This window comes from Ictalurus punctatus, chromosome 14 (assembly GCF_001660625.3).
Source record: "Ictalurus punctatus breed USDA103 chromosome 14, Coco_2.0, whole genome shotgun sequence".
Lineage (NCBI taxonomy): Eukaryota > Metazoa > Chordata > Actinopteri > Siluriformes > Ictaluridae > Ictalurus > Ictalurus punctatus.
In genome coordinates this window covers 17,440,814-17,464,944 of record NC_030429.2, presented here as the reverse complement: position 1 = coordinate 17,464,944, position 24,131 = coordinate 17,440,814, and the positions used below count along the sequence as shown (strand labels likewise).

The window sequence follows — 24,131 nt, the reverse complement described above, 5'->3', positions numbered from 1 at the left end:
TATTCATATATTGCATAGATTTAATACACTGACCAAATACATTGTCTTCCAGATTGAAGTAAGTTTTGCAGGTCCTGGGCCTTGGCCTCTCACAAGCAAGACACAATTTTGATGAGCAGTAGAACTATGTGGAATCCTGGAAAAATCTTTTAGCCTTGGTTTAATTAGAACAGTAACTGTTACACTGTGATCCTTCCCCTAAATAAGACATAAAAATATGTAATTAAATGTACAAACACATGACAGCTTTCATATGTATAGGCCTTACATTAAGGAACATATGTTTTGGCATGGCCCAGTTATTGTGCCTTTGATATGGATACCTGAAAGTACAAAATCACTATGATTACATGAAAATGCATTTTTAGTATCAAGAAGATTCAAATATGATTGTAGGGTAGATCTAATAATTTATATTTCAGGTGCTGCTATATAATGCTGCAAAAAAAATGACAGGGGTTAGTTACAGTATCTAACAAAAGTGAGTACATCCCTCACATTTTTGTAAATATTTGATTACATCTTTTCATGGACAACACTGAAGAAATGATACTATGCTACAATGTAAAGTAGTGAATGTACAGCTTGTGTAACAGTGTAAATTTGCTGTCCCCTCAAAATAACTCAACACACAGCCATTAATGTCTAAACCGCTAGCAACAAAAGTGAGTACACCCCTAAATGAAAATGTCCAAATTGGGTCCAATTAGCCATTTTCCCTCCCCGGTGTCATGTGACTTGTTAGTGTTACAAGGTCTCAAGTGTGAATGGGGAGCAGGTGTGTTAAATTTGGTGTCATCGCTCTCACACTCCCTCATACTGGTCACTGGAAGTTCAACATGGCACCTTATGGCAAAGAACTCTCTGAGGATCTGAAAAAAAGAATTGTTGCTCTACATAAAGATGGCCTAGGCTATAAGAAGATTGCCAAGACCCTGACACTGAGCTGCAACACGGTGGCCAAGACCATACAGTGGTTTAACAGGACAGGTTCCACTGAGAACAGGACTCGCCATGGTCGACCAAAGAAGTTGAGTGCACGTACTCAGTGTCATATCCAGAGGTTGTCTTTGGGAAATAGATATATGAGTGCTGCCAGCATTGCTGCAGCAGTTGAAGGGGTGGGGGGTCAGCCTGTCAGTGGTCAGACCATATGCCGCACACTGCATCAAATTGGTCTGCATGGCTATCGTCCCAGAAGGAAGCCTCTTCTAAAGATGATGCACAAGAAAGCCCGCAAACAGTTTGCTGAAGACAAGCAGACTAAGGACATGGATTACTGGAACCATGTCCTGTGGTCTGATGAGACCAAGATAAACTTATTTGGTTCAGATGGTGTCAAGCGTGTGTGGCGGCAACCAGGTGAGGAGTACAAAGACAAGTGTGTCTCACCTACAGTTAAGCATGGTGGTGGGAGTGTCATGGTCTGGGGCTGCATGAGTGCTGCCGGAACTGGGGAGCTATAGTTCACTGTGGGAACCATGAATGCCAACATGTACTGTGACATACTGAAGCAGAACATAATCCCCTCCCTTCGGAGACTGGGCAGTATTTCAGCACGATAACAACCCCAAACACACCTCCAAGACGACCACTGCCTTGCTAAAGAAGCTGAGGGTGAAGGTGATGGACTGGCCATGCATGTCTCCAGACCTAGATCCTATTGAGCACCTGTGGGGAATCCTCAAATGGAAGGTGGAGGAGCACAAGATCTCTAACATCCACCAGCTCCGTGATGTCGTCATGGAGGAGTGGAAGAGGACTCCAGTGGCAACCTGTGAAGCTCTGGTGAACTCCATGCCCAAGAGGGTTAAGGCAGTGCTGGAAAATAATGGTGGCCACACAAAATATTGACACTTTGGGCCCAATTTGGACATTTTCACTTAGGGGTGTACTCACTTTTGTTGCCAGCGGTTTAGACATTAATGGCTGTGTGTTGAGTTATTTTGAGGGGACAGTAAATTTACACTGTTACACAAGCTGTACACTCACTACTTTACATTGTAGCAAAGTGTAATTTCTTCAGTGTTGTCACATGAAAAGTTATAATCAAATATTTACAAAAATGTGAGGGGTGTACTCACTTTTGTGAGATACTGTATATTCAATTATATAATAAATACAGGCATGCAGTGACATAACTTGATGATAGGATCACACCAACACTATCTTTCCATGTTCACACTACCCTCTCTGTCTTTATGCACCATATAATAACATCTTGGTGCCTGGCGTTCCACTCTATGGAGATAAGAGTTAACCCCCCCAACACACACACGCACACACACACACACACACACACACACACACACACATATATATATATATATATATATATATATATATATATATATATATATATATATATATATATATATATATATATGTATGTATGTATGTATGTATGTACAACCCAATATTTCTTTAAGATTACATTATTAAACCACTATAAACACCAAGCTTTAGCTATGATTAATGTTAAGACTTGGCATATAAGCATAAAACTACAGCACTACAGCACTGCATAGTGCCACCTTTGGAAGTATTGTTTATCTCAACCTTAATTATATCTACCAAAATACATTTCTGACTAATGTCTGGTCTACTATGACAACAGACAGTGACTAAGAGGGCAGAACAAGACAATGACAGATCAGAGGAAGATGATATGAGGAGCTATAGAGTTTTGACACAAAGTGTTGTCCATGAGAACTTCATGTGCCTGGAGTAGAAGTGAAGAGATGAGTTAAATATGGAACTAATGCACACACACACACACACACACACGCACATACACGCACGCACACGCACACACACACACACACACACACACACACACACACATCACCTTCCCATACACACACATTCTTACCTCCCCAGTCAATGGAATATGGATTCCTTTCTCTCTCTCTCTCTCTCTCTCTCTCTCTCTCTCTCTCTCTCTCTCTCTCTCTCTCTCTCTCTCCCTCTATGTTAATCACAGTGTTGTGGTTCCCTTCCTTTGAGACTCAGTGGTTCTTTTCTCCTCCCTCTCAGGAAACTCTCCCTTTTTCACTCTCCCATTCTCTTCCTCTGTATATAAAACAGTGGTGTATGAATTGTGCTACAGAAAGTATGTTCACATGCTGGGGACACAAAAAGGGCCATGTAACGTGTGCCCAGGGCATTGGTGCTGATACAAACTGGCAGAAACATCGAGTGAGTACTCTTACACACACACACACACACACACACACACAGACACACACTCAATACAACATAAAGAACATATAAACAGTTAATCATTATCATAAAACTTGTTTGCTAAAAGTTTCCCAAAATTAAATCTTTGTAAATAACTATGCTTAGTATTTAAGAGTCCTTCAGGTGACTGATAAATAACAAGGTGTAAAAAGGTATATTATAAGCAAAGGATGTCATCTAGGGAATAATCCAGAAACCGTGAACTGTGTAAGAAATAAAGACTGCATTTAAATCTAAATTTCCTCACTGGATTGCAGCTGTACTGTTCAAAAGTAGTTATCAACAAAGTATACAGTAAAAACCAAGCTCTAGATTGCTGTCTGGGCTTGTAAAGAGGTCACAAGTTCCCTTCTTAAACACTAAGAGCAAGCAATTCATGTCATGACCTCAGATTATCTGAACAGTTACTTCTTGTTTATGAGAATTTACACTAACTGAAATTTTATCTAAGTATCTATTCACAATAAACAGATGTATTAAATGCTACTGAATGATGCTTAAACTCTGCTCATGTTGTTCATACTAAACCACTTTTCTTAAAGTGAGGCTTATGCTTGGGTTATTGACGACTAACTGCTTTCACTTGTGGGAACCATTGCTTGTTAGATTTGTTTGCGTTTAGTCCTATATTTCCAAGTTGGATGAAGATGATCTGTAGTATTTTCATCAGGTCGACAGGCCGTCTGTGGTTTCACTGAAGACAATCACTGAAAGTTTTCATAAAAAACATTTACCAACAAACACTTATCATAATTACTACCAGAGACAGTTGAGGTTTTCAGGACGCTCAGAGATAAATACATCTTTCCAACACCAACAGTGTTGCAATTCTGTATCCTAGAGTTTGTGAATACCAAAGTACAGTCTTTAAAAAACATTTTAAAAAACCTTTAAAAAAATGTAGATCAGTCGAACCTCTCGTCGTTCTTCTGTCATTAATGTTGTTGTAGAGAGCTTTAGATATATGATGTAATGAATAATTATTACCTGTGTGTATTTTTTGTAGTGCTATTGCTTATAGAAATATTACTGAAGTTTACCAACATCACTCAAGTATAGACATTTAAATCTTGAAGGCTTGTTCTTGATTTATATCTTGAAGGCTTGTTGTGCAGGATGTGGTATAATTTCCCCTACTCATGGCATGGGACTGATGCCATGAGCAGAAAGATCCAGTGCCTTTAACTAAACATTTTCCAGCTCACTAATGTAACCACCCAAGTGATCAGCAGACTGTGATCCTCTGTAATATGTCATTCTGAACCCAACTTTTCAACTATTGACTTAGCAGATGACAGTCATTAATAATGTCAGACAGCATGTTATTATCCCCATGGTTACTACAGAATGGTTCCATACATAACTAGATGTTGTAAATGTTGTGGTGTTGTTTCTATTTAAAAGATTTTCAGACTCAGTTTCTATCTACATATTGACCTTGTTTGTGCAAAACAACACTTCAACTGAGATATTATCCAAAATGGCAACATTTTAGCAACTTAGTATAGACTAACATTTTTCAGAATTTTACTAATGGATTCATTACACCAACAGTTCAGGATAGAACCACAAAGTTTTTCAAAAAATAATGAGACATCTCAAACATGTGGTAATTCCTTATGAACCTCACCATGTGTTGGGAGAAATTTGACTAGAAGCTTGAGTTTTCAGGCAGGCTTCTGGCAAGGGTAGCTATGATTATGGGTATGTGGCTACCATGCTGGTGTGTACCTGTGGTTGGATGTGCTTATTACTCTGATGGTCAGCTGAGCATGCTTTGGTTGCAGACTGAAATCCTCAAGGTGCCATCTAAATAGCAGTCAAACCAGTAGAAGACCCATAAAAACCACTCCATTGTTCTTTTGCAACCTCTCTTGCTTTCTGCTCATGACTATAAACTTAAACTGGTCTAAGGGTATTGTTGTGATTAAATTACCCCTAGATTCTGGGACTGTATTTTGAGTTTCAATATTTTGCTTGCATTTTTTTTTTTTTTCATTTTAGAGCAATTTTAATTTTTCTTTGAATTGTGTTCAGAATTAATGATTGACCCATCCATATTTCCTTACGTACAGTGCCTTACAAAAGTATTCACACCCCTTGGCATTTTTCCTATTTTGTTGCATTACAACCTGTAAGTTAAATGGATATTCAATTGTATTTCATGTAATGGACATACACAAAATAGTCCAAAATAGTTAAGTAACTTGTTTAATTTTTTTTTATTTTATTTTTTTTAAAAAAGCATACTGCTAAAGCAACACTTGAGTGGTATGTCTTGGAATTGCCTAGTTAAAGCCCAGACCTCAATCCAATTGAGAATCTGTGGTATGACTTAAAGATTGCTGTACACCAGTGGAACCCATACAATTTGAAGGAGCTGCATCAGATTTGCCTTGAAGAATAGGCAAAAATCCCAGTGGCTAGATGTGCCAAGCTTATAGAGACATATCCCCAGAGACTTGCAGCTGCAATTGCTGCAAAAGGTGGCTCTACAAAGTATTGACTTTTCAGGGTGAATAGTTATGCACGCTCAAGTTTTCTGTTTTTTATGTCTTACTTCTTGTTTGTTTCACAATTAAAAAAAATATTTTGCATCTTCAAAGTGGTAGGCATGTTGTGTAAATCAAATGATACAACCCCCCCCAAAATCCATTTTAATTCCAGGTTGTAAGGCAACAAAATAGGAAAAATGCCAAGAGGGGTGAATACTTTCACAAAGCACTGTATATATCAGTAAGCTCAACATCAACAGTTGCTGTGAGTGAGCTCAACAGCTGTGAAGACCAACTGTTTTGTTCTACTACTGGTTGGCTAAGTGAGCAGAAATTATAATTGGACAAAAAGACACGTTTGGTTTTAATTTTGGGTCAGGAAATGTTCCACCTTGTGCTAAAATAAGTGCCAGTGTCGGGCCATTTCCATCAACTTCACCACTAATCCTGTCCCTGTCCTTGCTCACAGGATGATTGACAGTTCTCTTTGGTGAGTCAGAAAGCAGGATGCCTGGTGGGCCCTGCGGGGCCTCGCATAAAGCCCTGACTATTGTTTGTGCCCTTGTCCTCTCCTGGTTATTACTCTTGGTGCATGCTGCATTCAGCCAGAAACCTGCCAAGCTGCCCCTGGTGGGCCGCAAGCCATTCTTGGCTGCATGGAATGCACCACTCGACTTGTGCTCCATCAAATACAACATGAACATCAGTCTGGACCTTTTTCACATTAGTGGCAGTCCAAGAGCTGTCCATACAGGCCAGGATGTCACCATCTTCTATCCAAACCGTCTGGGGTACTATCCATTCTATACTGAGCAAGGTGAGGCAGTGAATGGAGGCCTTCCTCAGAACTGCAGTCTGGAAGCTCACCTCAGCAAAGCTAGCAAAGACATTGCACACTTCATTCCCTCAGAAGATTTCCAAGGCCTAGCTGTCATCGACTGGGAGTATTGGAGGCCACAATGGAGCCGCAACTGGCAGAAGAAGGAAATTTATCGACAACGCTCACGTGAACTTGTCTCTCGAGCCTATATCAATGTGACAGAAGATCAGATAGAGGAACTGGCACGTCTACGCTTCGAAAAGAGTGCCATGGCATTTATGCAGGGCACGCTGGAGCTTGGCACACGGGCTCGACCAAAAGGCCTATGGGGCTTCTACCTATATCCAGACTGCCATAACTATAATGTGCACATACACAATTACAGTGGCTACTGCCCCATGATGGAAAGTGTCCGCAATGACGAATTACTCTGGTTGTGGAACAGCAGTACTGCACTCTTCCCTGCAATGGCTATCCGTAAGGGCCACATGGACAGCATTCGCAACCTGCACTTCTGCCAGAACAGGGTGTTGGAGTCTGTAAGGCTCGCATCCATGACCTCACTGCCCTACGAGCTGCCCACTTTTGTGTACACAAGACTCGGGTACAGAGATGAAGCCATGACATTCCTATCACAGGTAAGTACGCATATAGCTTATAGCATGTAAATGGGATCCCAACCTTGATCCTGGAGTATTCCTTGTGCTGCATATTTTAGTATGTTTTCTACTCTAACACACCCTACAGGGAAATATGAATAGTTAAGAAGTTAATAAGTTAATATTAATAAAATAGTTATTTATGCTTGGCAGCTGTTTTGTCACATTTGCATATTGATTCCATACTCTGCACACTTGTTAGTGAACCTTGAGGCATCACTTTCTGTGTCTGGCCAATTGTGTCCCGTTTTAGCTAATTCTCAGATCCTCTATTAATTGTTTTCACCTGTTCTTCATTTCCCCTGAATGTTGCTATGTCCTGTTTGTTTCTGAAGCACGCCTAAGCTGCAGTGTATTGGTTCTTGGTTTGCCTCTGGTGTAATGTGCACAGAGCATTCCTGTTGTACCATTGTTGACTGTGTCACCCTGTTTCCTAACTCCAGCTATGTACTCTGACAAGTTTTATGATAAAAACCATAATACAACACTGAGACTGCATCCATATTGCTTTCCAGACTTACTTGGATAACATGCTTACGTGAGATTTGAAACCAAGTGCACCCTCTTGTGGTGAGACATTTAGCATTCCTTAGTTCAACTAAGGATGAACAAGATATGCAATTACTACAAAATTATTTGCACCATAAACACAGGAAAACAAGCAATTATAATTTATATATATGTGGGTGACAAAGGAAAAAAATTATGGCTCTGTTGCTGTAGGAGCATGGTGATGCATTTCTGCTTGATCATGCAGCAAACCCATTGTAACGGCATTTTATTGTATTCCACAGAAGGATTTAATACACACAATAGGGGAAAGTGCTGCTTTAGGTGCCGCAGGCTTTGTGATCTGGGGCGACCTTAACCTCACATCTTCTAGAGTAAGTGACCTTAATTGGGTTTTTAAAACTTTTCATTCATAGCTGCTGGCTTAAGGCATCAATAGATATCTGTTTCACTTACAGTTGTATCCAAAAATTTGGACACCCTCACAAAATTGCATATTTTATTGATTTTTAGAGTGAAAAGAAGTAAACACTAGTGCTGCAAAAAACAAACAAACAAGAAAACCCCAAAAAAACAACTACAACATTTTCTGCAAATATCACTGCACATTTACGTTATATGTGATTAACTTAGGAAATAGAGGGAGAATAGTAATTATGGCATGTATAAAAATGTGGCCACCCTTTAAAGTCTCAGAACTTAGTTAATTTGTTAGGTCTTAATTCAATCATTAATACTCATTAGGCAGGCCAACAATAGTCATTAGGAATAGCAATTCCAGAGGGTAATAAATTGTCTGACTCTTTAAACCTTGTCTTAACACTTCAACAACCATGGGCTCCTCTAAACAGCTGACTGAGGATCTGAAAATGAAGCTCATTGCAGCCTACAAAGCAAGGGAAGTTTATATGAAAAAAAAAAATCTAAGCACGTCCAGCTCACAGTTTCCACTGTTTGAAATAGCATTAAGAAACAGCAGCTACAGGCAACTGTGGAAGTCAAGATAAGATCTGAAAGACCCAGAAACTCTCAAATAGAAATGCCTGTATGCTAGACTGAAAGGCAAAGCAATCCTACACTAAGGACCTGCAGGAAGTTTAAGCTGACAAAAGCCACAAAAATCAATATCTATAGTATGCAAAACAACATCTATATAAGCATGGGGGTCTGTCTATTATGCTATAGGGTTGTGTGGTAGCCAGTGGCACAGGAAACATTGCACAAATAAATAGAAAAATGGATTCAGATAAATATTAGCGAATTCTGGGAACACATGTGATGCAGTCAGTCAAGAAACTGAAGCTGTAAAAAGATTAACTTCTACAACAATTACTGTTCATTATTATTATTATTATTATTATTATTATTATTATTATTATTATTATTATTACTACTACTACTACTACTACTACTATTATTATTATTATTATTATTATTATTAATAATAATAATAATATTTTATATTAAGTTGATAAAACCTAAAGTATCTGCATCAATATTTTTGATAACATGGCACAATGTCTTCAAAATTAAAAAAAGATTTGCTTGAATAGCTTATGGGTAAGTAAACATTATATTTCAAATTCATTTAATTCTTTGAACAGGGACAAAGCACTGAACAAGTCTAGGGGGGAAAACAGACACAGCTAAATGCTGTTATTAATGTGATGGTAGCATGAAAGTAAAGACTGACTGGCTTATAATTAGACTAAATGATCTGAATATCATCACAGTTCCACATGTGATCTCATATTGGAAAGGATTGGCTGCTAATATCTTGGCACAGAGACCTAATCATGATGCACAGACCTTATCAGTAGGCCTGAAAAATGTGAGATGTAGCATTCAGATGAATTAATTGGTTTAATTGCTTTAATTTAAAAATTGTCATGAACATTGCATGTCATGAAAGTACATTTTGTTAGGTACCACAGTTCATTTATCTTCTATCATTTAACTCTTCATTTATCTTACACAAAAAAAATGTGGTCTAATCTTCTTAATATTGGAATATTTAGATCACATTACCATAAAAAGTCAGCATATGCTGTAAGTCGTCTTTACGTTGTAGACATATATCAGGATATTTTACACCAAAATATTTAGCATATTTATTAATCCTATTTCAGTGGTTTCTAGATAGAAGCACCACAAAAAGCAGTATTAATACTTTATTCTGTAGGTTATGTTCATACTACAAACAGCACATGAGCTATATTTCAGTCTGTATCCCTACTGTATTAGCATGCTCTGGTGTCAGTTCCAACTTCCCTCCTGCTACATGGTGTAGGATTGAAAATCTAACTACGTTTATAAAAATTGTTAATCACATAGTTATATGCATGTCATTTGACTACCATTAAAGAATATTTACACATTATATTTTTTAACCTAGTGTCAGAAAAATAGAAATAAAAAACTACAATCTCTCAATGGACCCTTCCATTCTGTTAGGCTGTGTATGGGGTCAGTGATCTTAAAACAGTGTATACACACTTCACGAATTAAGCTTTATTAATTGGTTCCTTATATGTCATTGCAGCAAAACTGCTCCAGGGTAAGAACATTTTTGAGCTATAGACTGGGCCAGTACATCACCAACGTGACCCGTGCAGCTGAAGTGTGCAGTGAATATCTGTGCCAGTCCAACGGCCGTTGTGTACGGAAAGACCCACGGGCACCGCATTTCTTGCACCTGAGCCGCACCAGCTACCGCATCCTGTCAAACCGCAATGGCACATTCGCCGTAACTGGCTGGCATTCTCAGCATGAACTACAACAACTAGCAGAAAGGTTCTACTGCCACTGTTATGAAGGGTACGAGGGTGAGCACTGTGACAGTACAGAGTCAACGGACACAGCAGACTTTGAGGAGAAAAAGAAGGAGGTGGAGGAGGAAGAGCAGGATCGAGGGGCAGAGAGCTCTGCTGAGTCTGTGGGAAACGCCCTTGTCCTGGTGGTGCTGCTTGTTTTGTTTACCTTTGGCTGTATTTAAAGCACTGTGGTACAGCTATCCAATGGCACATGTACTGACCAATGTTTGTATGCAGACACTTGTTATTGTATGCAGACACGCTATAGGTTGATATCACTTGAAGCAACAGGAAAATAGTCAATGACTATAGTTTACTCACATTTACACTTAAGTCAGTGTTTTTACCTGATATCATCTACCTTTTAAGTACTTGTTAAAATGTTAGCCTTGTTTGCACAAACTATAGTACTTACTTAAACAATTTACTATAGTAACCCTACAATATTAAAGTAAGTAAATACTATGTATCTGAAAGCTTTTGACTGAAATTCTCCATCTATATATCTTTTAATAAAGCACATATATGGTTAGTAAAGTTGCATTCCAGGTGCCACTTGCTTGTAAATTCACTCAATTTCAGAGGTTACTGATGACCCCAGATGGTCTGCTTGACCATTGGCTCATCATTAACAATCTATTACTATTTCATTTAACTTAAAAATACATACACTTTAAGTCATATGCTTATAAAATATTCAGTTCTTGTTTTCATCAACACATATCACTTGAAAATATTACCACAAGTCATGGTACAAGACAAGCTGAATGTTAAAATGCTAAATAGACAAATGTAAATATAATTCATTAAATCTTTTGTAAAAATGTTCAAACTCCTGAAAAGAGGAAAACTGGATATTTTCTACTTTTATAATAATTTTTTAAATGCATAACTGCATAATCACTACAAGCCAAGCACAAATATTACTACCTTACTTTTTCCAGTACCCTATAAGTAACATTACATTTTACAGTCATGTTTCATTTTATTACGTCTTATTGTTTTGTTTATTTTTTGCATTTTCATTTGAAACAAAGCACAGCAAAGTTCAGAAACAGAGGAATTAATACATATACCTCATTTTGAGTCATTTTTCTCAACTTTTCTGAATGTCCATTCTACATTACCACACAACACACTAGAACATACTAATGATGTATTGATAAATTGATTGTTACATTCCTTTAACTTCATAACGACATAAAAGCCATTAAAATAAAGAAAATATTGTCAGTATTGTCTGTTTTCACATTTCTTTTTATTTATAGCATTTCAACAGACTGTTGGCAGTGTTTACCTCTGATAATGGTTAACATATCCCAATAAAATCACATCACATCTGCATTTTATAATGAATTGATTCATAATGAATTTTGTTTTAATAATCTTGTACTGGCAGTAATGTTAATCAAATAGTATGTGAAAGCATGTATTGCCTGACCTTGAATGCACTATAAATAAATAAGTATGTTGACTGATTTTTTATTTTATTTTATTTTTAGTGCATGTATTGGCATGTTTTGGAAATTTCTCTTTTGTAAATATGAAAAAATATAAATTTTCATAAAAATATAACCAACATTCCATCCAACTGGCATAGTTACTTACATTCAAAATGCACTTATAATCATGAAAATGCACTTAACGCTATATTTGAGTATAGAACATTTGTGCCCCACCATGATGAGGTATAGTGAAATGCCTCTGCTGTGACAAACGTTTCCTGTTTTTAATCACATTTTCTATACATTAGGAGATCCCATACATCGTCTTCTTTGTGAAATACCTTGTTAATGTCAGTAATAAACCTGTTCTTTGCTGGACCTGTCAAAAAAGGGCTGCACACAAAATGAAAGCTGTGCTTTTATTTCTCTTGCTGGTGTTCTGCATGCTAAATAGCTTCTAAACTCAACTTAAATAATTACAAAGTTATTAGGTCTTCTCACAAACAGTAAGTGAATGACACATGCAGACTAAAGGCTGATATCAAACAATATCGAAAATGACAGGGCGAATGATACAAAACAACCTGGGAATATGGGAAAACCCATATCAAAATGGAGACAATAATGGTTGACATCAATAGTTAAAGCATTGTCGAAAACAACAAATTTCTGGCACTAATGGAACTGGACTGTTTCTATAACTGGACTGTTTCTATAACCACTATAATCTGAAAAATATAGCAAATTTCTGCATCTTAGAATAAAATAAAGGAGACAAAGAAATACCGGCAATATTTAAAAATATATTTTAGCCACATTAAATTATTACATATAACAATGATATCCAATTACCATTTGTTAAGATATTAAAAGTGCACAAAATCAAAACAATATCAGTTTAAGAGTTGAATTTCCCTTTCTAAATGCTCCTTTAGGAATATAAAAACTCTTCTATGGTGTTCTGCACAAATGTGTCATTTTGATTGTGTTGTGATTCTTTAATCATGTAATAAGTGATTAAATTTCACCTGAGATTGTCTCTATGGCAACATAATCTAGCTTCACAAAGTGGTCTTAACAGTATGGCTGATGTACGTGTTTTTGTCTTTTAGGTAGAAATCACAGGCTGCACCACACTGCTCACTCAGAGACACATGCAGCAACTACCTCCCCTCTTCCTTTTGACCCTGGCTGGGTTGTGTTTTTCAGCAGCTCTTCCACAAACAGCAGCCCCTCTTTTTAATAAACCGTTTGTGGTTATATGGAATGCTCCTATCTACAAATGCAATCAACTGCAGGTCCCATTGGATTTGGATGTGTTTCAGGCAATCACCACACCAGCCAAAGTCCCGAACCAAACACTGACTCTTTTCTACAAAAATCGAATAGGACTCTTTCCTTACGCAGATGTTAAAACTTTGACACAGTACAATGGTGGCATTCCACAAAAGGGAAACTTAACTGCCAGTCTGCAAAAAGCCAAAAAAGAGTTCAACAAGTACACTCCATCATCTGCACCTGGCCTGGCTGTCCTTGACTGGGAGGAGTGGTTTCCTTTGTTTGATCGAAATACAGACTTAAGAGAGATCTATAAGGCAGTGTCCATAAACTACACCCTTCAGCAGAATCCCTCCCTTACAAGCAACCAAGCTACATTTATAGCCAAAGAGCAATTTGAGAAAGCAGCCAGAAGTTTCATGGAAGAAACATTGCAGTTAGGAATCTCACAAAGACCAAATATTTTCTGGGGCTTTTATTTGTTTCCTGACTGCTACAACTATGATTTTGAGAAACCAAGCTATACAGGGAGATGCTCTCAGACCACAACACAGTTAAATACTGAACTTCTCTGGCTGTGGGAGGCAAGCACTGCCCTCTTCCCATCAGCATACATGCCTGTTTCTATAAGTGGAACCCAGAAAGCAGCCCTATTCATCCGAAACCAGGTGCTAGAGGCAAAGAGAGTGGCAGTTATTCCTCAGAGGCTCTACACTGCTCCTATTTATTTGTACTTGCGACCCCTTTTGCAAGAACAGAAGGAGCAATACATGAGAGAGGCAAGAGTTTTTCTACATGGACACTTCTATCAATTTCTTTTAGTAGCATAGCAATGCAGCCATCACAAAAAATGCCGATGAAAATTGTGACGTTTTGGCTCTTCTCAGGTCGACCTGATTCGGAGTATTGGTGAGAGTGCAGCTCTGGGGGCTGCTGGATGTGTGCTGTGGGGATCTAGCTATGATTTCAATGACAAGGTACTATTTTTTATGTCATCTTTATTGCAACGCAGTGCTTCTCAGTGAAACATATGTTTAGTACAGATATTTGTCCACTTAAATATTAATCCAAAACTAGAGTACATGAAGTACCCATATGACACACAACACTTAAAACTGCCACGTGCACCATAAAAATGGTCTGGCAGCTGCAGTTTCCAGAACATTACCATTAAAGGAGTATTTTGCTGTATACATGTAAAAAAAAAAAAAAAAAAATACATCCATAACCAGTGTAATGAATAGAACATTAATCAACTGGCAGTGTAGCTGATCAGTTATTCATGATTTAAGTGATTTAAGTGAGCATGCAGTGGTTCTCAAAGTGAAGTCCAGGGTCCCCCAGGGGCCTGTAAATCAATGGCAGGGGAGCAGGGTTTTTTTTTTTTTTACAAAAATATAAAAATATATAATAATAATAATTTATTAATTTTTTATATTTAGTTAGACTGCTGCAAAACCAATGATTGCTAAAGTTAATGTATCTATCAATGAATTCTTATTGGACTGTTTGACTGGTCTGTTGAACTGAATGGGTTTAATCCAAACCTCAATAACTCAAAAACAAGTAGGACAAGGAATAATGTCAACTTGGATCTAAAATATTATTGCACACATTTAAATAATGCTCATGAAATAAATCTGTAGTGAGTGGGTCCAGGAATTTATCTAACATGTAAAGAGGTCCCTGGTTACAAAACATTTGAGAGCCCCTGTTCTAATCAGAGTATCAGAGTAATATGGCAACCCATTATACTGCTTGACCATATCTGTATCAGCAGAATGAAAGTAAAAAATATTTATATGTTTTAAGCCATTAGATTTATGACTCATTGATCCTTCACTAGAATCTGGTTCACACTTATGGACTGGAGGCATTCCTCCAGCATAATAAATAGTAATTAATATCCAACTTCTCTTTTCATTTAGGCATCATGTGAATCCCTTTCTACATACTTGTCTAACATGCTAAATAAATACATCATCAATGTTACAACTGCAGCTGAACTCTGCGGTGATCTGCTGTGTCAAGGTAATGGGCGCTGTGTCCGTAAAACCTATGATTCAGATGACTACCTACACCTCAACATAAACAGCTTTAATATACAGAAGATTAATGGGATGTATAACGTCACTGGGGAACCTTCTATCACTGACCTCACTGCCTGGGCTGACAAGTTCACTTGTCAGTGCTATGAGGACAAGAAATGCACAGGATTGCCCTCAGGATTTGAATATAGTGATAGACGATTCATTGGACACCTGACAGTACTGCTTGCTACATATCTGCTAGGTGAATTGTTGTAGTTTTCAAGAAAGTCACACATTTTACACTAAATGAAATGAGGAAATAAACATTCATAAAAATAAACATAAACATTGAGGAATTCAATTCAACATCTTAAGAACACTCATTTCCTGTGCCGAATCCTGCCATTATAAATGACTGCATTCCACTGATTACTTGTGATGTTTTATCTTTATAAGATTTGATGCTTCTTTAAATGGTTGAAGTAAATGTCCACTACTATATAAATAATGTCCAGTGTATGTAAGGAATAATTAACTACGGGCCATTTAATTATTAGAAAATAATGCACACTCGATGATGCAGAGAAGCCGTTACACATCGGGTGTGCTTTATTTTCAAATAATTCAATGGACCAGAGTCAATTATTCCATTTATACCACAGTTACCACACCTCAAAACATTGTTTGGGGTCTTTTCCTTAAAACACTCTTGTGTGTGGACCCAATTTATTACGCATTGCATGTCAAGTCTCCATTGTTTTCTGTCATTTTGTTTGTTGTTAGCACTGTGTGGAGTGGTAAAAGTAGGCTAAATTTTCCATTACTTCAGAACTACTTTAGCTGTGCATTTACTGAAAAATAATTGTACTCTCAGAATGTCTGGCAGCCAATCAGAACTGAGAATTCAACAGAGCTGTGGTATAAATTATATTAATGTACTGCAGATTATAGCGCTTTGGCTTGTAGTATGTCCAGTTACAGTTGCAAAGCATCTGCCTCAACACTTGTGTGTGCTGTGAGGCTCTAGATATGATTTTAATGATAAGGTAATGCCTTGTGTTTTTATAAAGCATATTAGTTTTTTTATTCCATTTTGTTTACCAAACATGTGACCATTAGAGCAGATGATGAGTGCTGTATAATACAATAAAAAACAAAACAAAAGTCACACTAGCAAATCCACCAAGGAATGGTTCAAAAAGAAGAAAAGGAGGGGTATGGAATGGCTCAGTCAAAGCCCAGATTTGAATCCCATTGAAATGTTGTGGGGGACAGTACTTGCAAGAAAATTCCTCAAACATCTTGCAACTAAAAGAATATTACATGGAAGAGTGGTCAGAAATTCCAGCAAGCCTGGTGGACAATTATGCAAAATGCCTACAAGAAGTTATTTCTGCTAAAGGGGGCAATACCAGCTTCTAAGGCCAAGGGTGTACTTACTTTTTCCACATAAACATATTGATCTATTGATATTTCTGTTGAATAAATGATTGAAAAAGCTAATTTTCCTTGTGGTTTTGTTAAAGTATATCAACTTTATTAACAGGCACTGTTTCAAAAATGATCAAATGTTTGCTTGTCCAAATATGTCAAAAAGGCAACAATTTCCATGAGGTGCACTTATTTTTTCACATAACTGTAACTAAATAAATAAGCATGTTGTCAATGTTACGTCTGTGGCTGAACTGTGCGATGATCTGCTGTGTCAAGGTAATGGCCACTGTGTCCATAAAAGCTATGATGCACATGACTACCTACACCAACATAAACAGCAGATTGTACTGAATATACAGAAGACTGATGGGATGTATAAAGCCTCTGAGCAACCTTCCATCACCAACCTGACAAACCTGGGCTGACACATTCACCTGTCGGTGATATAAGTTAACTAATTAATATAAGATAACTGAAAGGAAATTCTCTTATACCATGTACTCTCTTATATTATGAACTGCTTTCAAATACCTATGATGAATGTATTCATTTGATTACCTTGTATTCATTTGATTACCTCTTTAAATAAGCTGATCAACTGCTATCCTTGATTATATTATTATATATTTCCGTGTGAGCATGACACAGGACTTATTTTGTATTATAACTATGTGTTGTGTGTTTTGTTTAAATCTGTCTGACACCTGGACCAGTAGAAACCGTCCACGCACTGCTTCTTATCAATGTGTATAAATACTCTTGTTTTGCATGAAATAAACGAGAAATCTCTGTGAACATTCATATGTGTCAGTGTGTGTGTTCATTCGGACTATCCAGCCGCGCCTGACTCTCTGTGGTAAACCACACTTTCTAAGCACAGAACTAAAAGTTAATAGAAGTTAATGGTAAAACAGGCTGGAAGGCATGACGGACGATATGACAGGCATAATCTGAGATTCCTGGGATACATGGAAATCCAACAAACACACACACACACACACACACACACACACACACACACACACACACATATATATATATATATATATATATATATATATATATATATATATATATATATATATATATATATATATATATATATATATATATATATTACCATAAATTATTTATTTTGAATAATAGACAACAGACAAGAGAATTATTTCAAATATATCAAATGGATTTTTCTGAAAACAACTAATTAGTCTGAATGTTAATTATTACCAAATAATAGACGGCATTTCTAATATGATATTTCTGCTGTGTACAGTGGTGTAACATAACTCCTTTGGCACATAAGCATTGATGCAAGGATAATCATTGTGTGCAGGGGTATATATGGCTAGAAAAATTGTTATTTGTTTAGAAATTAGAATAAAATATGCTGTATTTTGTGCTTAATTATATAAACTTAATAATATGATGTCTGTGATGTGATAAGCAAAGCATGTAATTCAACATGAACAATAATAGAAAGCAGGAAGCAGCTGTATAAAAGCTGTGTTTTGCACAGCAGTCATTATGCATATACAAAGTCAAATTGGTTCAGGGCTATAGAACATCTGAATGTGCCATTTTAATGCTTTTAATCATTAAACAGAACATAGATTACAGTCTGGGTAATGTGTGTTTTAAAGAGTAAAGCCATCCATAAAGATCACAAGTTTGTACCTGTTTGTTTTTGTAGTAATGGAGAATGAAGGTCAACATGATGATAAGAAGTTAAGCCCAATGGAAACTTCAGAATATGGAACAATAAAATTAGCTGTGGGGAGCATGGTGATGCAGTGAGTAGAACTGCTGCATCATAGCTCCAAGGTCTCTAATTTAAGTTGCTGTCTGTGTGGAATTTTGCATGTTCTCCTTGAGGCTGTGTGAGTTTCCTTCTGGGGTTTCAGGTTTCCTTCCAATTCCCAAAAACACAGTAGTACAATAAAAAAAAATGTTGACTGAATATACATTGGTTCCATGTGAAGAACTGTGTTGCATTAGCACAGGTTGTTTTCATTCAGCCAACATAATTTGACAGTTTTTTTTTTTTCAAACACCACATACTTACTCAAGCTCATTCAGGATCAAACCCAGGACCCTGGTGTTGTGAGCTGGTAACATTACCCACTGCACTATCATGCGACACATGAGCATAATTGCATATACCTGAATTGATCACACTCACTCAACATAATTCTAGTAGATTAGATACTTGTTTAAATGAAATTTAATATAAAGATGAAATCCTGTTTGAATAACAAATGTAACATTTTTATGTAAACATAACACTTTCTCTTAATCTGACTGAAGTATGCAAATCAAACACATTTATGATCACACACATTCTTAAACTAGATAAGCAATTGCATAATGGCAACAAAGTGTTATCATAATAACAAATATAACAACCTTTGATAAGATGCTGTAAAATATATATAATGCTCCAAATCTTACATGGAAGTGGGCTGCTTTATTCAGCTAAGAACAGATTCAGTCGTATGATTATTATTTAAATCAACACTCATTTAAAAATATTTTGGAAGTTTTAATGCTTATGTATTGTATGTTGCTATTCATTGGTTTTAGGGTGCAACAATGTGTTATCCTGGTGAGAGAGGACATCGTATTTACCTGCTCCTTTTAACCTTTTCTGTAAACTTCTACCATGGAATTTCCTTGTCTCTTCCCCTAACAGCTGCTCCAATCTTTAAGGATACACCTTTTGCAGTCATATGGAACGCACCTACACATGTGTGCCAAAACCTCAAGATTTCTTTGGACCTTTCTGTCTTTCAAGCAGTGACCACACCAGCCAGTGAACCAAATCAGTTTCTTTTCCTGTTCTACTCCAATCGGCTCGGACTATACCCATACACAGAGCCTAGTACAGGGAGGCAGTTTAATGGCGGCATTCCACAGAAAGGGAACCTGACAGCCAGCCTTATGAAAGCCCATAATGATATCATCCAGTATATTCCTGAGTTCACCCCAGGCTTGGCTGTGATTGACTGGGAGGAATGGCGTCCACTGTGGGCCAGGAACTGGGCCTCCAAAGACATCTATCGGAAGCTTTCCATTCAGTATGCAAAGGAAAATAATCCACTTCTATCCCCCAGTGAGGTTGATTCTGTAGCTATGCAGCAATTTGAGAACACAGCCAAGGCTTACATGGAGAAGACCATGCAGCTGGGGATCAAACTGCGTCCAAACTACCTCTGGGGCTTCTACCTGTTTCCAGATTGCTACAACTATGGGTGGGGTAACCCAGACTACACAGGTGAATGCCCAGCGATTGAGAAAAGCCGCAACAATGAGCTCCTTTGGCTGTGGGAGTCCAGTACAGCTTTATTTCCCTCAGCATATTTGCCACTCAGCCTGAGGGAACAACCTGACGCAGCTCTGTTTGTCCGGGGTCTTGTGAAGGAAGCTGTGAGGGTGTCCGCTCTTCCAAAGTCTCTCTACACCACACCAATTTATGTCTACTTACGTCCTGTCTTCAGAGATCAGAACAAAATATTTCTCTGTGAGGTATGATAAAGCTTCATTATGGCAGAGCACAATATACTATTACACATATACTTGGCAAAAAAAGAAATGTCCCTTATTCAGGAGATTGTATTTTAAAGATAATTTTGTAAAATCCAAATAAGCTTTACAGAGCTTTATTGGAAAGTGTTTAAACTATGTTTTTTATGCTTGTTCAAAGAACCATAAACAGTTGCACATGCACCTGTGGAACAGTCCTTAAAACAGTTTACAGGTGGTAGGTAATTAAGGTCACAGTTACAATAACTTAGGACACTAACGAGACCTTGCTACTCACTCTGAAAAACACCAGAAGAAAGATGTCTAGGATTCCTACTCACCTGCGTGAACGTGCCGTAGACCTGCTGCAGGAAGGCATGAGGACTGCAGATGTGTCCAGAGCAATAAACTGCAATGTCTGTAATGTAGACACCTAAGATAGTTCTACAGGGCGACAGGAAGGACAAGCGATCGTCCTTGCAGTGGAAAATGACATGCAACCTTGTGTCCCCCCCAGACGTGATCGAGAACTTGCAAATGCCTTGGTGGAAGAGAGGAGTAACATCTCACAGCAAGAACTGACCAATCTGGTGCAGTCCATGAGGATGAGATGCACTGTAGTACTTAAAGTAGCTGGAGGCCACCAGATACTGACTGTTACTTTTAATATTGACCTCCGCTTTGTTCAGGGACTCAGTATTCCATTTCTGTTCGTCAAATGTTTGTGAAACTTGTTCAGTTTATGTCTCAGTTGTTGAATGTTTTATTTTAATACGAATATTTACACATGTTAATGAAATAAAAACAGTTGAATGTTAGAGGACATTTCTTTTTTTGCTGAGTATATATATAGTCAAATAGATTATTCCCTTTTTAGGGTTTGCTCACTTTAGTATAAACATGGGAAATATGGAAAATCTCTGCTCAAGACATAAGAACCTGGTCTACTATTTTCTCTTTATGTCTCTGTTTTCTCTCAGGCAGATCTAGTCCATACTATTGGAGAGAGCGCAGCTTTAGGTGCATCAGGTGTAGTGCTCTGGGATGCAAGTGCTGACTACAACAGCAAGGTATGCAAATTTTAGACATGTTTAAAATGCAGTATATCTAATCTAATTTATATCTATCCAACATCTGACATTCAAGCAAATTTGAATTTATATATATGTATATATATATATATATATATATATATATATATATATATATGTGTGTGTGTGTGTGTGTGTGTGTGTGTGTGTGTATATATATATGTATATATATCTATATATATACACACACACACACACACACACACACACACACACACACACACACACACACACACATATATATATATATATATATATATATATATATATATATATATATATATATATATATATATATATATATATATATATATATATATATACACATGAATCTATTACCATTATGGAACACCTGTCATCCTTTTAAAGTCCAGCTCAAATTGATTTACAATGATTTCTTCAGATCAGAGCTGAATTAGGTCTGTCTTTTGGAATCTAATTATCTACTGTTCAACCTAAAAATCATGAGGAAGAGAGAACTTTTGCACAGTAACAAGGTTTATTACTATTAATAAACAGCATATAGTGTAAATCACATGCTTAAAAGTAAGAAAAGACAAAAGATAAATAAAAAAGTATAATCATTAAATTATTAAAAGAAAATACTAATTAATCAATCAAATATTATATCAAATTAATTCAATGCAAAATTAAAATGCTAGGTTTTGAACTTTTATTACTTTTTTTATGGTGATTGAGAGTAAAATATCATTTAACACATTTCAGACATTTATTTGCTTACAGTCACAAAATAATTTTGAAAACCATTATTTATTTATTTGTTTATTTATTTATTTAATTCTAATTGTTTAATAATAAATTGCATTTTTAAGTACACCAATAAAGTTATAATGAATAAGTTAATAAAATGCAGAGTGACTAATATCTGAGTGGTTTTCACCAGATGTGTAGATTCCCATGTTAAAAACATTTATGATCCGGTTTTAATGGTCAATACTTTTTTTTTTCTTTTATACATAAACCATAAACTCTGTTTTGCCTAGTTAACTGACATCTCAAAACACTGCTGAGATTTTTAGTTCCATTTTTTCATGTAATGAGACACTTATATGTAAAAAAAACAAAAAAAAAACAAAAGAAAAAAAAAAACGTGGAGCAAATGAAACAAACATTTGTACCATTAGACAGTTGCTAAATTTGATTTATTCTCTCTTCTCTCTCCCTTTCAGTCCTCATGTGAAGCACTGGCTGCTTATCTGCCCTCTACACTGAACCCTTATGTGGCCAACGTAAGTGCAGCTGCAAAACTCTGCAGTCAGACACTGTGCCAAGGCAGTGGTCGCTGTGTCCGCCAGAACCCCGACTCAGCAGACTACCTGTACCTGAACCCAAATAACTTCAGCATTCAGCAGCATGATGGGAAATATGTGGCTGTCGGTGTGCCTTCCCAAAGTGATCTTAATGTCTTTATAAACAGCTTTTCCTGTCAGTGTTATGTAGGTCAAGTGTGTTCTGCCAACACATCCATTTCAGTACCTAAGACTCCAGTAGTAATTCAAGTGTGATTTGAAGTTCTTCTTGCTGCCTGTATGAATTGCTACCTGTATGAATTACATAAAATAAGTAAAATTATGCTACAATGAAAAAATAAAATTAACAAAGTGGAATTTTAAAAAATCACAAAGTATTTAAAATAACATGGAAATCATTTTAATAAATTATTTTTTTAAAATCACGATTTAGAATTGTTTCAGTATTAGAGGAAGAGATACATAGAGAACTTAATGCCATAAGAAGAGATACCTAGAAACCAGCAAATGCCAATTTCTCAATTCATGTGTTCAAAAATATATAAATAGGCTAAATAAAATAAAATCATGAACCCCATAATCATCAAAATATTTATCTAGTTACAATAAGCCTCTTGCCCAGCACTAAAATGTTTTAGTGGGGGGGTATATAGCAATATTACGTCATATGATCTATATAATATTAGGGTCAATATGATGTAATAAGGTCTGGTATGTGCACCGTGCACTGCTACTTGAAGATGCACTGTTATGGGAGGTGATCAGGTATGACAATAAATGGAAATGAAAGTAAAGTAAGAGTTCATAGAACAATTTCAGACGTAGTACAACTTTGCGCGTTTAGAAAAAAAAATGCCATGGGTTGCGCGTCTGTCATTTTTTAAATTTTTTTTGCACCAACCAATAAAATAAATGCTTATTGCATTGGCCAATCGCAGATTAGAATTAGCTATCCGTCATTTCCCCCCCAGCCAACCACAACTATTGATTAAGTTACCGACCAATTAACGGGGTGTCCCTGTCCGGCGACGTTGTTCAGATTGTGCCTACTTGGGGAATTTATAGCAGTGAGATCTTTGCACTCCCTCTAGTGGAAGAATAATGAATTGCTAATGACGTAGACACGCTTTTTTGAACTTCATATTATATTCTCATATGCCTTTTGACTTATATGAGCTTATACACCCTGAAGGCTTTTTCAAAGGCTATTGTTAATGTTTTTGTTGTTGTTTCCCCCCGAGTTTTCCAGATTTTTTTCATGCTCTCTACATGTTAGCTGAAATTTCTTGATCTGTAACAAAACTGTTCACATGTTCTTTTATAAACCACGTTTCCATGGATTTACAAAAAAGTGGGCTATATTTAGTAGAGAGCTGAGTACACGATCGTGTCACTGTCATTGCATTCATTGTGAAATAAACAGTGGAAATAAATTATTTAGAACAGAGCCAATTTGCATCTGTTTCTAATTGATATCAAAAACTTATTTCTTGCTCGATTGCTTTTGGCCCTGAAGATGAGAT

General features: G+C 36.8%; 3 protein-coding genes across 3 annotated transcripts; all 3 read left to right on the top strand.

Annotated features, from left to right (window-relative positions):
* Positions 1-3,051: 3,051 nt before the first annotated feature.
* On the top strand, positions 3,052-12,018 carry LOC108274420 (hyaluronidase 4). Its single transcript, XM_017484577.3, has 4 exons — positions 3,052-3,198; positions 6,208-7,196; positions 8,012-8,101; positions 10,270-12,018. Exons 2-4 carry the CDS (start codon positions 6,246-6,248, stop codon positions 10,720-10,722), a joined length of 1,494 nt encoding a protein of 497 aa, XP_017340066.1. The 5' UTR covers positions 3,052-3,198; positions 6,208-6,245; the 3' UTR covers positions 10,723-12,018.
* Positions 10,745-17,526, top strand: LOC128628697 (hyaluronidase PH-20). Its single transcript, XM_053685936.1, has 4 exons — positions 10,745-10,753; positions 13,098-14,042; positions 14,136-14,240; positions 15,192-17,526. The coding sequence occupies exons 1-4, from the start codon at positions 10,745-10,747 to the stop codon at positions 15,567-15,569; spliced, it is 1,437 nt and encodes a 478-aa protein (XP_053541911.1). The 3' UTR covers positions 15,570-17,526.
* A 1,639-nt stretch (positions 17,527-19,165) lies between these two features.
* Positions 19,166-23,033, top strand: LOC108274445 (hyaluronidase PH-20). The gene is made up of 3 exons (XM_017484625.3): positions 19,166-20,249; positions 21,227-21,316; positions 22,528-23,033. Exons 1-3 carry the CDS (start codon positions 19,317-19,319, stop codon positions 22,861-22,863), a joined length of 1,359 nt encoding a protein of 452 aa, XP_017340114.1. The 5' UTR covers positions 19,166-19,316; the 3' UTR covers positions 22,864-23,033.
* The last annotated feature ends 1,098 nt before the right edge of the window (positions 23,034-24,131 follow it).